The 17,429-nt window shown below is 27.0% G+C and overlaps 1 protein-coding gene across 2 annotated transcripts in view; it reads left to right on the forward strand.

Moving 5' to 3' along the window:
- Positions 1-17,429, forward strand: part of step (cytohesin steppke) — a 91,541-nt gene that overhangs the window by 30,610 nt on the left and 43,502 nt on the right. For both annotated transcript variants that reach the window (XM_075293743.1, XM_075293744.1), the window contains exon 3: positions 8,115-8,247. In XM_075293743.1, the coding sequence (XP_075149858.1) occupies positions 8,115-8,247 (133 nt within the window). The remainder of the gene's footprint in view (positions 1-8,114; positions 8,248-17,429) is intronic.

Consider the following 17,429-nt stretch of genomic DNA (forward strand, 5'->3'; position numbering starts at 1 on the left):
TTATTACTATAGAAAATTTTGTCAAATTTTTATTTCTATTGAAAATTTACGAAAATTGTATTTACCTAGAAATTTTTGTCAAGATTTTATTTCTATAGGAAATGTTGTCAAAATTTTATTTCTATTGAGAAGTTTACCAAAATTTTATTACTAAAGAAAATTTGGTCAAAATTTTATTTCTATAGAAAATTTTGTCAAAATTTTATTTCTATAGAAAATTTTGTCAAAATTGTATTTCTATAGAAAATTTTGTCAAAATTGTATTTCTATAGAAAATTTTGTCAAAATTGTATTTCTATAGAAAATTTTGTCAAATTTGTATTTCTATAGAAAATTTTGTCAAAATTGTATTTCTATAGGTTAGGTTACGTTAGGTGGCAGTCCGATGTATCAAGCTCACTTGGACTATTCAGTCCATTGTGATACCACATTGGTGAACTTCTTTCTTATCACTGAGTGCTGCCCGATTCCATGTTAAGCTCAATGACAAGGGACCTCCTTTTTATAGCCGAGTTCGAACGGAGTTCCACATTGCATGAAACCCCGTAGGGAAGCTGTGAAACCCTCAGAAATGTCACCAGCATTACTGAGGTGGGATAGTCAACCGCTGAAAAACTTTTTGGTGTTCGGTCGAAGCAGGAATCGAACACACGACGACCTTGTTTATGCAAGGCGAGCATGCTAACCATTGCACCACGGTGGCTCCCATCTATAAAAAATTTTGTCAAAATTTTATTTCTATAGAAAATGTTGTCAAAATTTTATTTCTATAGAAAATTTTATCAAAATTTTATTTCTATAAAAAATTTTGTCAAAATTTTATTTCTATAGAAAATTTTGTCAAAATTTTATTTCTATACAAAATTTTGTCAAAATTTTATTTCTATAGAAAATTTTGTCAAAATTTTATTTCTATAGTAAATTTTGTTCAAATTTTATTTCTATAGACAAATTTGTCAAAATTTTATTTCTATAAAATTTTTTGCCAAAATTTTATATCTATAGAAAATTTTGTCAAAATTTTATTTCTATAGAAAATTTTTGCCAAAATTTTATTTCTATAGAAAATTTTGTCAAAATTTTATTACTATAGAAAATTTTGTCAAATTTTTATTTCTATTGAAAATTTACGAAAATTGTATTTACCTAGAAAATTTTGTCAAGATTTTATTTCTATAGGAAATGTTGTCAAAATTTTATTTCTATTGAGAAGTTTACCAAAATTTTATTTCTATAGAAAATTTTGTCAACATTTTATTTCTATAGAAAATTTTGTCAAAATTTTATTTCTATAGAAAATTTTGTCAAAATTTTATTTCTATCGAAAATTTTGTCAAAATTTTATTTCTATAGAAAAATATGGTCAAAATTTTATTTCTATAGAAAATTTTGTCAAAATTGTATTTCTATAGAAAATTTTGTCAAAATTGTATTTGTATAGGTTAGGTTACGTTAGGTGGCAGTCCGATGTATCAAGCTCACTTGGACTATTCAGTCCATTGTGATACCACATTGGTGAACTTCTTTCTTATCACTGAGTGCTGCCCGATTCCATGTTAAGCTCAATGACAAGGGACCTCCTTTTTATAGCCGAGTTCGAACGGAGTTCCACATTGCAATGAAACCCCGTAGGGAAGCTTTGAAACCCTCAGAAATGTCACCAGCATTACTGAGGTGGGATAAATCCACCGCTGAAAAACTTTTTGGTGTTCGATCGAAGCAGGCATCGAACCCACGACGACCTTGTGTATGCAAGGCGGGCATGCTAACCATTGCACCACGATGGCTCCCATCTATAGAAAATTTTGTCAAAATTTTATTTCTATAGAAAATGTTGTCAAAATTTTATTTCTATAGAAAATTTTATCAAAATTTTATTTCTATAAAAAATTTTGTCAAAATTTTATTTCTATAGAAAATTTTGTCAAAATTTTATTTCTATACAAAATTTTGTCAAAATTTTATTTCTATAGAAAATTTTGTCAAAATTTTATTTCTATAGTAAATTTTGTTCAAATTTTATTTCTATAGACAAATTTGTCAAAATTTTATTTCTATAAAAAATTTTGCCAAAATTTTATATCTATAGAAAATTTTTGTCAAAATTTTATTTTTATAGAAAATTTGGTCAAAATTTTATTTCTATAGAAAATTTGGTCAAAATTTTATTTCTATAGAAAATTTGGTCAAAATTTTATTTCTATAGAAAATTTTGTCAAAAGTGTATTTCTATAGGTTAGGTTAGGTTTGGTGGCAGCCCGATGTGTCAGGCTCACATAGACTATTCAGTCCATTGTGATACCGCATTGAACTTCTCTCTTATCGCTGAGTGCTGCCCGATTCCATGTTAAGCTCAATGACAAGGGACCTCCTTTTTATAGCCGAGCCCGACCAGCGTTCCACTTTGCAGTGAAACCACTTAGAGAAGCTTTGAAACCCTCAGAAATGTCACCAGGATTACTGAGGTGGGATAATCCACCGCTGAAAAACTTTTTTGTGTTCGGTCGAAGCAGGAATCGAACACACGACGACCTTGTTTATGCAAGGCGGGCATGCTAACCATTGCACCACGGTGGCTCCCATCTATAAAAAATTTTGTCAAAATTTTATTTCTATAGAAAATTTTGTCAAAATTTTATTTCTATAGAAAATTTTTGCCAAAATTTTATTTTCATAGAAAATTTATTTCTATAGAAAATTTTGTCTAAATGGTATTTTTATAGAAAATTTTGTCAACATTTTATTTCTATAGTAAATTTTCTAAAAATTTTATTTCTATAGAAAATTTTGCCAAATTTTATTTCTATAGAAAATGTTGTCAAAATTTTATTTCTATAGAAAATTTTGTCAAAAATCTTGTTCTATAAAAAATTTTGTAAAATTTTTTTCCATAGGAACTTTTGCCAAAATTTTATTTCCATAGAAAATTTTGTTAAAATTTTATTTCTATAGAAAATGTTCTCAAAATGTTATTTCTATAGAAAATGTTGCCAAATTTTAATATCTATAGAAAATTTTTTCAAAATTGTATTTCTATAGAAAATTTTGGCAACATATTATTTCCCAACAATTTCTGACCGTTTAAAAGCTGTGGGAAAGATCTAAAAGCTTGGAAAATGAGTGCCACATGGAAAATAACCAATATACGTGGAAAATTGGTTCTCCTAATTAGTTTAAAAAAAATTTTCCCCCTTGAAAAATTCTTACGTCTTAATTGGTTTGCTTCGGAACTAATTTGTTTCTCACAGTTTGTAGGTAATATTCCCAAGTTGAATGAACTTTACAACACCACAAAACATAATCATAAATGCATAACGTAATGCTTGAAATTCATTGCAACAAAAACCTACAACTAGATTTTATTAAATATGCGCTTTCCTTAAAAAAAATAGAAAATATTTTTTTTTATCCCATGGAAAAAATGTGTGAGAATTCAATTACAAAATTCTTCTCTAAGTATTTATCTTACATTCCTCAAATCATTAATCATTGACACGATATTCTTGCAAGTTTTCTTTGCTTCTATTCTTGTAAGTAAGTTAAGTGGTGCATCAACTTTACAAAAGAGGAAAGCAACCGGAAAATATCAATTTTCGTTTTGTTTTAAGTCACATTGTGACGTAGCCACACACAGTTTTTTATACTTAGATTTTTTTGACTGTCATAAATTCCTCAATAAAGCCTCTTAATTTTAGTGTTATTCCCTTACCCTGGATTTTTTTTTAAGAATCAAAGTTTTTGCCTCTTATTCTTTTCTAAAGTAACTTGAGTGGCTTCTTAATAAATTGTGTCTCTTCATTCCGCCCTTCATGAATCCATCACATTGCTGTCTATTTTTTTGTCCGTACTTCTTGTCTTCATTGACATATCAACCGTGATCTACATATTATTTTTTTTCTACATAAAATTCTTTAGGTGACATATGTTTTTGTCATACGATTACGTGTTTGTATGTCTGGAGAACTTGTGGTATAAATGTTCTTATATTTTTTGTAGAAAAAAAATTGTCAGTTTTTAATAGAGCTGCTGAAATGTTTTTTTTTTAATAGAGCTGCTGAAATCCAATCATCCTAGTGATATTTTTGTAACTTTATATGTCTTCTTTGGCATTTCTTTTATTCTGAGATTTGTCTCCAATTTTGCTCACATTAATGTTCTCTTAAAAGTCGTTACAAAGATATAAGGTTTAAATTTTGTTTATAAAGAAAAATTATTCATATACTGCTAAAATAACAAAAAGTCTGAATATAAGTATTCTTTCTGTGACTGTAGAACTTTACATTTATAATTCAAGGCATATAGAGTAACGCAGTCAAAATTTTTTTTGCCATAGAAAATTTGGTCAAAATTTTATTTCTATGGAAAATTTGATCAAAATTTTATTTCTATGGAAAATTTTGTCAAAATTTTATTTCTTTAGAAAATTTTGTCAAAATTTTATTTCTTTAGAAAATTTTGTCAAAATTATATTTCTATAGAAAATTTTGTCAAAATTTTATTTCTATAGAAAACTTTGTTAAAATTTTATTTCTATAGAAAATTTTGTCAAAATTTTATGTCTATAGAAAATTTTGTCAAAAGTTTATTGCTATAGAAAATTTTGTCAAAATTTTATTTCTATAGAAAATTTTGTCAAAATTTTATTTCTATAGAAAATTTTGTCAAAATTTTATTTCTATAGAAAATTTTGTCAAAATGTTATTTCTATAGAAAATTTTGTCAAAAGTTTATTGCTATAGAAAATTTTTTCAATATTTTATTTCTATAGAAAATTTTGTCAAAATTGTATTTCTATGGAAAATTTTGTCAAAATTTTATTTCTATATAAAATGTTGTCAAAATTTTATTTCTATTGAAAATTTTGTCAAAATTTTATTTTTATAGAAAGTTTTGTCAAAATTTTATTCATTGTTGTTGTTTTTTTATTTCAGTTTAAAACCATGCATTGACTAAACTACAAGTGTAGCTTAACCAACAAAGGAAAATAATGTTTGTCAAATTTATTTGGGCAAAGCCCTATAGATTGCAAGATGGTTGGATGGACGCACGTTTCGGAATTACCACATTCCTCATCAGCATCCTCTACTTGCAGCAAAAGTATCAACCAATTATCAGAATAAATTCAGGCAGTTCATTAAACCCAACAATGAACCACACTTGAACCTTCCGAAAATAGGTTTTACATGTTAGCCGGCTTATGCACAAATAAATTCGAACAAACATATCTCTTTACCGTTGCCACCGTTAAATCATCGATTTGAGTGCAGTTGGCTGGTTTTATTTTGAGCGTGCTTCCTCTTCTTTCATTCGTTTTGTTATTGTTGGTTTTGTCTTTAATCATTGTTGTTGTTTTTTTGATTACAGCTTAAAACCATGCATTGACAAAACTAGAAAATTTTGTCAAATTTTTATTTCTTTGGAAAATTTTTTCAAAATTTTATTTCTATAGAAAATTTTGTCAAAATTTTATTTCTATACAAAATTTTTTCAAAATTTTATTTCTATACAAAATTTTGTCAAAATTTTATTTCTATAGAAAATTTTGTCAAAATTTTATTTCTATAGAAAATTTTGTCAAAATTTTATTTTTATAGAAAATTTTGTCAAAAGTTTATTGCTATAGATATTTTTTTCAAAATTTTATTTCTATAGAAAATTTTGTCAAAATTTTATTTCTATGGAAAATTTTGTCATAATTTTATTTCTATAGAAAATTTTGTCATAATTTTATTTCTATAGAAAATTTTGTCAAAATTTTATTTCTATAGAAAATTTTGTCAAAATTTCATTTCTATAGAAAATTTTGTTAAAATTTTATTTCTATAGAAAATTTTGTCAAAATTTTATTTCTATAGAATATTTTATCAAAATTTTATTTCTATGAAAAAATTTGTCAAAATTTTATTTCTAAGGAAAATTTGTCAAAATTTTATTTCTATAGAAAATTTTGTCAAAATTTTTCGGAGGGTTCAAGTGTGGTTTTTGTTGGGTTTAATAAACTGCCTGAATTTATTCTGATAATTGGTTGATAGTTTTGCTGCAAGTAGAGGATGCTGATGAGGAATGTGGTAATTCCGAAACGTGCGTCCATCCAACCATCTTGCAGTCTATAGGGCTTTGCCCAAATAAATTTGACAAACATTCTTTTCCTCTGTTGGTTAAGCTACTCTTGTAGTTTAGTCAATGTATGGTTTTAAGCTGAAATAAAAAAAAAATAACAACAATGCTTAAAGAACAAAACCAACAATAACAAAACAAAACAAATGGGAAAATATTATTTCTATAGAAAATTTTGTTAAAATTTTGTTTCTATAGAAAATTTTGTCAAAATTTTATTTCTATAGAAAATTTTGTCAAAATTTTATTTCTATAGAAAATTTTGTCAAAATTTTATTTCTATAGAATATTTTATCAAAATTTTATTTCTATGAAAAAATTTGTCAAAATTTTATTTCTAAGGAAAATTTGTCAAAATTTTATTTCTATAGAAAATTTTGTCAAAATTTTATTTCTATAGAAAATTTTGTCAAAATTTTGTTTCTATAGAAAATTTTGTCAAAATTTTATTTCTATAGAAAATTTTGCCAAAATTTTGTTTCTATAGAAAATTTTGTCAAAATTTTATTTCTATAGAAAATTTTGTCAAATTTTTAATTTCTATAGAAAATGTTGTCAAAAGTTTAATGCTATAGAAAATTTTTTCAAAATTTTATTTCTATAGAAAATTTTGTCAAAATTTTATTTCTATGGAAAATTTTGTCAAAATTTTATTTCTATAGAAAATTTTGTCAAAATTTTATTTCCATAGAAAATTTTGTCAACATTTCATTTCTATGGAAAATTTTGTCAAAATTTTATTTCTATAGAAAATTTTGTCAAAATTTTATTTCTATAGAAAATTTTGTCAAAAGTTTATTACTATAGAAAATTTTTTCAAAATTTTATTTCTATAGAAAATTTTGTCAAAATTGTATTTCTATGGAAAATTTTGTCAAAATTTTATTTCTATAGAAAATTTTGTCAAAATTTTATTTCTATAGAAAATTTTGTCAAAATTTTATTTCTATAGAAAATTTTGTCAACATTTTAGGACGGATGTCCATCATTTCAACGGCCGTTGCACTAATTTAAATAATGTGTACCATTTTATTAATTTTTAATTTGCTTTTAACCTATCGATTTGCTTGTAAATTGAAATGTAAAAAAAAAAATAATTTGTTGATTGAATCATTTTGAAGATTATTGAAGTTGATGTAGTCTCTGGACTACTTCTCGAAATAAAAATTATGTTTTTTCTGAGGCTATAATAGATTCGATTTTAATTGTTCTTAAAAAGAAAAAATATTATTTTTTTTCTTTTTTGTTAACACAATAGATTTTTTCCAGTGACGTATATTTTTGGTTTGAAATATATTTGCCTCTGTTGAATAAATAATACACACACACACACACTTCTGTTGCGGTCAATTAACTTATCTCATTTATGGACACATTATATTAATGATTTGGGGAATTTTGCCATATAATTAAAAACACTTTTGTGTTCCTCATTAACAATTAATAAAAATTAGCAAACAGATTTTATCAATGTATAGGGTCTAATGTTTCGCAAATTATTTCTATTTTCAATTAATTTACATAAATATGCCATTAGAGCCCAATGGGGGAGGCAAACGAAAATTTGATTATCTTCTCTTAGTCAAAACATTAACAAGTGATTGCAGGAGAGGGAATAGATGGTCACCGATTAGGGGTGACCCTAAAACAACAATAAAGAATTTTTGCTATGACCTTCTGTTACTTTGTTTTTTTACCAAAACTAAATTAGCATAAAATTCCTTTTGTCATAAGCAAAAGCTGACGGAGCTTCCATGTCATGCCATCGTTAGGTTTTATGAGCTATTTTTCTTTATTACAACTAAGGGCTGGTCACTTGTTGTTATTCCAAAGACCAATTGGGTTAAGTTTTATGAATATATTTTTTTTTTTTATAAATTTTTATAATGAAATGCTATTACTTTTAATCAACTATTTGTTGATTATATTAACATGCCTTTTTTGTATATAAACTTGGATATTAAAAATTTGTTTTTTTTTTCTCTCTCTCTTTACAGCAAATCAAAGATGAATTGTGTGAGGTGGTTTCCGAAATGGAGGCACTCGATGTGCCCGAAGATTCCAAGCATTCCAATAAAGATAAACAAATGTCTATTGGACGTAAAAAATTCAATATGGATCCTAAAAAGGGTAAGTCAAAAATTATATTTTTTATACCCTCCACTGTAGGATGGGGGGTATATTAACTTTGTAATTCCATTTGTAACACATCGAAATATTACTCGTCTAAGACTCCATAAAGTATATATATTCTGGGTCGTGGTGAAATTCTGAGTCGATCTAAGCATGTCCGTCCGTCCGTCTGTTGAAATCACGTTAACTTCCGAACGAAACAAGCTATCGACTTGAAACTTGGCACAAGTAGTTGTTATGGATATAGGTCAGATGGTAACTTCCGAACCAAACAAGCTATAGACTTGAAACTTGGCACAAGTAGTTGTTATTGATATAGGTCAGATGGTATTGCAAATGAGCCATATCGGTTCATATAAACGGACCCCCAGATTTGGATTGCGGAGCCTCTAAGATTAGCATATTTCATCCGATCTGGCTGAAATTTGGTACATAGAGTTGGTATATGGTCTCTAACAACCATGCAAAAATTTGTCCACATCGGTCCATAATTATAAAGGGTGATTCTTTTGAGGTTAGGATTTTCATGCATTAGTATTTGACAGATCACGTGGGATTTCAGACATGGTGTCAAAGAGAAAGATGCTCAGTATGCTTTGACATTTCATCATGAATAGCCGAACGATCTGCCACAACGTCGAATTTTCAGTGAATGGACCCTAGAAAAGTTGGCAGAAAATCCGCTTTTTTATCGACAAATTTTGTTCAGCGATGAGGCTCATTTCTGGTTGAATGGCTACGTAAATAAGCAAAATTGCCGCATTTGGAGTGAAGAGCAACCAGAAGCCGTTCAAGAACTGCCCATGCATCCCGAAAAATGCACTGTTTGGTGTGGTTTGTACGCTGGTGGAATCATTGGACCGTATTTTTTCAAAGATGCTGTTGGACGCAACGTTACGGTGAATGGCGATCGCTATCGTTCGATGCTAACAAACTTTTTGTTGCCAAAAATGGAAGAACTGAACTTGGTTGACATGTGGTTTCAACAAGATGGCGCTACATGCCACACAGCTCGCGATTCTATGGCCATTTTGAGGGAAAACTTCGGAGAACAATTCATCTCAAGAAATGGACCGGTAAGTTGGCCACCAAGATCATGCGATTTGACGCCTTTAGACTATTTTTTGTGGGGCTACGTCAAGTCTAAAGTCTACAGAAATAAGCCAGCAACTATTCCAGCTTTGGAAGACAACATTTCCGAAGAAATTCGGGCTATTCCGGCCGAAATGCTCGAAAAAGTTGCCCAAAATTGGACTTTCCGAATGGACCACCTAAGACGCAGCCGCGGTCAACATTTAAATGAAATTATCTTCAAAAAGTAAATGTCATGGACCAATCTAACGTTTCAAATAAAGAACCGATGAGATATTGCAAATTTTATGCGTTTTTTTTTTAAAAAAAGTTATCAAGCTCTTAACAAATCACCCTTTATATAGCTCCCATATAAACCGATTCCCAGATTTGGCTTGCGGATCCTCTTAGATAAGCAAATTTCATCCGATCTGGCTGAAATTTGGTACATGACGTTGGTATATGGTCTCTAATAACCATGCAAAAATTGGTCCACATCGGTACTTAATTATATATAGCCCCCATATAAACCGATCCCCAGATTTGGCTTGCGGAGCATCTTAGAGAAGCATATTTCATCCGATCTGGCTGAAATTTGGTACATGGTGTTGGTATGTGGTCTCTAATAGTCATGCAAAAATTGGTCCACATCGATACTTAATTATATATAACCCCCATATAAACCGATCCCCAGATTTAACATCCGGAGCCTCTCGGAAGAGCAAAATTCATCCAATCCAGTTGAAACTTAGTACGTGGTGTTAGTGTATGGCTTCTAACAACCATGCAAAAATTTGTCCATATCGGTTCATAATTATATATAGCCCCAATATAAACCAATCGCCAGATATTACCTCCGGAGCCTCTTGAAGGAGCAAAATTCATCCGATCCGATTGAAATTTGATACGTGGTGTTAGTATATGGCAGATGACAACCATGGCAAAATTGGTCCGTATCGATCTATATTATATATAGCCCCCAAATAAACCGATCCCCAATCACAGAAAAATCACGATTGCCACTCGAGCCAAAAATAATCTACCAAAATTTTATTGCCAAAAAATTTTTCAAAATTTTATTTCTATAGAAAATTTTGTCAGAATTTTATTTCTGTAGAAAATTTTGTCAAAATTTTATTTCTATAGAAAATGTTGTCAAAATGTTATTTCTATAGAAAATTTATGAAGAATTTCATAGTTATAGAGGAATATTTTGCAAAATCTTCCAAAACATCAAGAATTCTACCAATTTTACTACAATTTTATTTCTGTAGAAAATTTTGTCAAAACGTTATTTCTATAGAAAATGTATGAAGCATTTCATAGTCAGAGAGGAATATTTTGCAAAATCCTCCAAAACATCAACAATTCTACCAACCTACCAAACAGTAAAAAACTCTGCCAGTTTTGTTAGACTCATGTTCATAATTGTATATAGCCCCCATATAAAGCGACCCCCATATTTCATTTCTGGATCTATAATTCCGCACAAAAGTTCATATCGGTTCGTAATTATTTCTTTCCTATATATACCGGTCAAGAACTGAATATATACGTATTTAATCGACCTTTCTTGTGTCGACTATACATTCCGTATGGACTAACTTGCAATTTATGCCTTGGCATCGGCTGCAACCCAAGTAATTAATTGTGGATGAATGTCTTTAGTAGAAATTTCTACTAGAGGTGTGCACGTGAGTAATAGCTTACTCACGCACACTCACGACTGAAAACTCATACTCACGCACTATATTTGTTGGTAGTACTCACGCTCACGCACACTCACGAAAAGAAAAATTTGTACTCACGCACGAAAACGACGTGACTCACGAAAAATATCGTGACTCACGAAAAATATCGTGACTCACGAATAATTTTATGATTAATTTACCTTACCGAAGTGTCTGAAAACATGAGCATTATTCAAATCGAGAGTGTTATTAAACTCTTAACATCCCAGGTGTCACTAAAATTTTAATTGAATTTAACTCTTAAGCGTTTTTGTTGGTGAGCAGGAATATTTTCGTGAGTGTAATTCGTTACTCACGCACACTCACGAAGACATTATATTCGTAACTCACGCACGATATTTTGGTTTGTTAATTACGTTCACGCACCCTCACGCTGTTGTCATGAGCGTGACACACGCACGAATCACGAAAATTTTCGTGAGTCACGACAATTTCGTGTCACGTGCACACCTCTAGTTTCTACGCAATCCATGGTGGAGGGTACATAAGATTCGGCCTGGGCGAACTTACGGCCGTATATATGTTACTTGTTATTTATTATTTTTCTAATACTTTTTTAAATGCTAAAAGTAAATGCAAATTTAAAAAAAGAAAACAAAAGAAATTAAATTTTGACAAAATTTTCCATATTTTTCCATATTTTGACAAAATTTTCTATAGAAATAAAATTTTGAGAAAATTGTTTATAGAAATAAAATTTTGAGAAAATTTTCTATAGAAATAAAATTTTGACAAAATTTTCTATAGAAATACAATTTTGAGAAAATTTTCTATAGAAATAAAATTTTGACAAAAGTTTCTATAGAAATCAAATTTTGACAAAATTTTCTATAAAAATTAACCCATTCCCAGCTATTGTACTCCCTTGAGTACAGAAAATTGGCAACATTTAATTTCGTAGAACTTTTTTTATAAATGAAGTTGGGCAACATTTCTTTTTGTTTTTTAATGTTTTTCGTTTTTATGTTTTTATTTTTTAATATTTTTAACTGAAGTTAAGTGTAGATAAATAAATGAATTTATTTTTTATTTTTTTATTTTAAATAGTCCTAGCGTGTAATGGGTTAAATTTTGACAAAATTTTCAATAGAAATAAAATTTTGCAACAATTTTCTATAGAAATAATATTTTGACAAAATTTTTGACAAATTTTTTGCAAAAATTTTCTATAAAACTAAAACTTTGACAACATTTTCTATAGAAATAAAATTTTGGCAAAAATTCCTATAGAGATAAAATTTTTTTCTATGGAAATAAAATTTTGCAAAAATTTTCTATAGAAATCAAATATTCCAAAAATTTCTATAGAAATATAAATTGTGACAAAATTTTATATAGAAATAAAATTTTGACAAAATTTTCTGCAGTAATAAAATTTCGACAAAATTTTCCACAAAACCAAATGTTGACAAAATTGTCTATAGAAAAAAAAATTGACAAATTTTTCGATAGAAATAAAATTTTGATAAAATTTTCAATAGAAATAAAATTTAGACAAACTTTTCTACAGAAATAAATATTCGACAATTTTTTTTTTTTATAGAAATAAAATTTTGCAAAAAATTTCTATAGAAATAAAATTTTGACAAAATTTTCTATAGAAATAACATTGTGCAAAAAATTTCTATAGAAATAAAATTTTGCAAAAAATTTCTATAGAAATAAAATGTTGACAAAATTTTCTATAGAAATAAAATGTTGACAAAATTTTCTATAGAAATAAAATTTTGACAAAATTTTCTATAGAAATAAAATTTTGACAAAATTTTCTATAGAAATAAAATTTTGACAAAATTTTTTATAGAAATAAAATTTTGCAAAAAATTTCTATAGAAATAAAATTTTGCAAAAAATTTCTATGGAAATAAAATTTTGCTAAAAATTTCTATAGAAATAAAATTTTGACAAAATTTTCTATAGAAGTAAAATTTTGACAAAATTTTCTATAGAAATAAAATTTTGGCAAAATTTTCTATAGAAATAAAATTTTGGTAAAATTTTCTATAGAAATAAAATTTTGAGAAATTTTCTATAGAAATAAAGTTTTGAGAAAATTTTGCAAAATTTTATTTCTATAGATATTTTTTGCAAAAAAAAAAAATGTTCAAAAATTTTTTATAGAAATAAAATTTTGAGAAAATTTTCTATAGAAACACAATTTTGACAAATGTTCATCCTGTATTGTGCCACCCAAGGAATTCCCCTCATCCCTCGTTCATAATTTTTTTCATTTTTGTAATAAATTACAATATAATTAGATCCAAATGATCCATATTTTGCAATTGTTTTAGCTTATTCCCCCTTCTCTTATGTTTTGCAAAGATGTTCACAACGTTTTGTATATTCAATGTCAAGAGATAAAATAAATCGCCACGTATTAATCGCATTATTTTACATATCCTTACTGAATATGGGATTTTTGTTCCTTTTTGGTGTTCCTCAGCCGTAATCTTCATTTCTCCTACATTGTATTGAAATGTTTGAATAGGGGATTAAATCGAATCCATTTATGCCACACGCATATCATATCCATTAAGGCTTTGGGCTGCCATTTACATAAATAATATGAAAAGGGGGAGCCTTTTGCAATCTAAAATACAGTGAGGGTGAGCAATTGTAATACTAACACGGAAACACTTAAAAATAAATGCTTCTACTGAATACTTTAACACAGAAACATTTAGTTTAGTTAAAAATCCAAACTGTGTGGAAAAGTTTGAATTCGTATATTCACCAAGAGGTGAGAAAATAAATAAATAAAAATACAATAAATAATTGAATGCTTTAATAAAATAATGTTGAGTTTTGCGAACAAAATTTATTAAATTTTTAATTGAGTCAATTAAGAAAGTAATTGAAAGTGCCGAAGAAAGCAAGTATATTTTTTTGGAAATATTTCTGTGATTGATATGATCATTTTCGTTATGGAAGCATATAACAATTGAAAATTGAATTTCGTAATTGAAGTATAATTTTTTCTGTATAATTATTTGAACTTTACTGGAAAGTGAAGGACAATAGCATTTATTTTTCTGTCTATTCGACTTTTGGGAGCAACCGTGGTGCAATGGTTAGCATGCCCGCCTTGCATACACAAGGTCGTGGGTTCGATTCCCGCTACGACCGAACACCAAAAAGTTTTTCAGCGGTGGATTATCCCACCTCAGTAATGCTGGTGACATTTCGGAGGGTTTCAAAGCTTCTCTAAGTGGTTTCACTGGAATGTGGAACGCCGTTCGGACTCGGCTATAAAAAGGAGGTCCCTTGTCATTGAGCTTAACATGGACAGCACTCAGTGATAAGAGAGAAGTGCTCCACTGTGGTATCATAATGGACTGAATAGTCTAAGGCTGCCACATAACCTCGCCTAAGGCATTATCATTTTATCTACTACTCTGAATGTTATTTATAAATTTGAATTTAAAGAAAAGATTGTCAATAATTTTTGTTTTAATATGCATCTAAGCATATTATATTTACAAACATTTTATGTTCTAACATATTAACATATATTTCCCAAACATGTTATGCTAGTTTATGAACATTATAAGCTTGCACTTAAAAATATTGTGTTAAAAAATTTTGAGTTCTAAACATATAATTTTTACACCCAAACATATGAAAAACGGTGTTTTTCGTCCGTGTGGTGAAACTCGGTACATTGCGCTAGTATATGGCCGCTAACAACCATGCCAAAATTGGTCCATATCGGTCTATAGTCATATATATACGATCCCCATGAATAATGTACCAAAAATGTATTACTATAAAAAATTTTGTCAAAATTTTATTACTATAGAAAATTTTCTCAAAATTTTATTACTATACAAAATTTTGTCAAGATTTTATTTCTATAGAAAATTTTGTAAAGGTTTTATTTCTATAGAAAATTTTGTCAAAATTGTATCACTATAGAAAATTTTGTCAAAATTTTATTGCTATAGAAAATTTTGTCAAAATTTTATTGCTATAGAAAATTTTAGCAACATTTTATTACTATTCAAAATGTTGTCAAAATTGTATTACTATTCAAAATTTTGTCAAAATTTTATTTCTATAGAAAATGTTGTCAAAATTTTATTGCTATAGAAAATTTGGTCAAAATTTTATTGCTATAGAAAATTTTGTCAAAATTTTATTTCTATAGAAAATTTAGTCAAAGTTTTACTACTATAGAAAATTTTGTCATAACTTTATTTCTGTAGAAAATTTTGTCAAAATTTTATTACTATAGAAAATTTTGTCAAAATTTTATTACTATAGAAAATTTTGTCAAAATTTTATTTCTATAGAAAATTTTGTCAAAATTTTATTGCTATAGAAAATTTTGTCAAAATTTTATTACTATAGAAAGTTTTGTCAAAATTTTATTGCTATAGAAAATTTTGTAAAGGTTTTATTTCTATAGAAAATTTTGTCAAAATTTTATTACTATAGAAAATTTTGTCAAAATTTTATCACTAAAGAAAATTTTGTCAAAATTTTATTGCTATAGAAAATTTTATTAACATTTTATTACTATTCAAAATGTTGTCAAAATTGTATTTCTATTCAAAATGTTGTCAAAATTTTATTTCTATAGAAAATTTTGTCAAAATTTTATTGCTATAGAAAATTTTGTCAAAATTTTATTGCTATAGAAAATTTTGTCAAAATTTTATTGCTATAGAAACTTTTGTAAAGTTTATTGCTATAGAAAATTTTGTCAAAATTTTATTGCTATAGAAAATTTTGTAAAAATTTTATTGATATATAAAATTTTGTCAAAATTTTATTGATATATACAATTTTGTAAAAATTTTATTGCTATAGAAAATTTTGTCAAAATTTTATTTCTATAGAAAATGTTGTCAAAATATTATTTCTATACAAAATTTTGTCAAAATTTTATGCTATAGAAAATTTTGTCAAAATTTTATTGATATAGAAAATTTTGTCAAAATTTTATTGCTATAGAAAATTGTGTCAAAATTTTATTGCTATAGAAAGTTTTGTAAAGTTTTTATTTCTATAAAAAAATGTTGTTAAAATTTTATTAGTATAGAAAATTTTATCAAAATTTTATTTCTATATAAAATTTTGTCAAAATTTTATTTCTATAGAAAATTTTGTCAAAATTTTATTTCTATACAAAATTTTGTCAAAATTTTATTGCTATAGAAAATTTTGTCAAAATTTTATTTCTATAGAAAATTTTGTCAAAATTTTATTGCTGTAGAAAATTTTGTCAAAATTTTATTGCTATGGAAAATTGTGTCAAAATTTTTTTTGCTATAGAAAATTTTTCAAAATTTTATTGCTATAAAAAAATTTTTCAAAATTTTATTGCTATAGAAAATTTTGTGAAAATTTTATGGCTATAGAAAATTTTGTCAAAAATTTATTGCTATAGAAAATTTTGTCAAAATTTTATTGCTATAGAAAATTTTGTCAAAATTTTATTGCTATAGAAAATTTTATCAAAATTTTATTGCTATAGAAAATTTTGTCAAAATTTTATTTCTATAGAAAATTTTGTCAAAATTTTATTGCTGTAGAAAATTTTGTCAAAATTTTATTGCTATGGAAAATTGTGTCAAAATTTTTTTGCTATAGAAAATTTTTCAAAATTTTATTGCTATAAAAAAATTTTTCAAAATTTTATTGCTATAGAAAATTTTGTGAAAATTTTATGGCTATAGAAAATTTTGTCAAAAATTTATTGCTATAGAAAATTTTGTCAAAATTTTATTGCTATAGAAAATTTTGTCAAAATTTTATTGCTATAGAAAATTTTATCAAAATTTTATTGCTATAGAAAATTTTGTCAAAATTTTATTGCTATAGAAAATTTTGCCAAAAATGTATTGCTATAGAAAATTTTGTTAAGTTTTTATTTCTATAGAAAGTGTTATCAAACTGAATTATATATACGTATTTAATCTGCCTTTCAATTGCGAAGACGGTGTTAAGATGTTTCAAGATACCTTGCCATCGGCAAGTGTTACCGCAACCGAAGTAATTCGATTGTGGATGACAGTCTTAGTACAAGTTTCTATGCAATCTATGGTGGAAGGTGCATAAGATTCGGCCTGGCCGAGCTTACGGCCGTATATACTTGTTCAATTTACTTTCCTTGCTTTTCACATTTCCATAACCAAATTATAACAGCAATGCAAAATTATATTTGCCCTTCACAGTGGGCTCTCACTTCCTGTTTTAAATGTGAAATCATAACCCTAGGGAGTGTGAAGTAAACAAAATCATTCGTAATTAAGTGTGAAATTTATTGTGATATGTTTAACAACAATGCAGCTGACACCATACATTTTGTGGAATTCAAAAAAACATGATCACAATAATATCAGCATGAAGTTA

Source organism: Haematobia irritans, chromosome 2 (genome assembly GCF_050003625.1).
Source record: "Haematobia irritans isolate KBUSLIRL chromosome 2, ASM5000362v1, whole genome shotgun sequence".
NCBI classification, from domain to species: Eukaryota; Metazoa; Arthropoda; class Insecta; order Diptera; family Muscidae; genus Haematobia; species Haematobia irritans.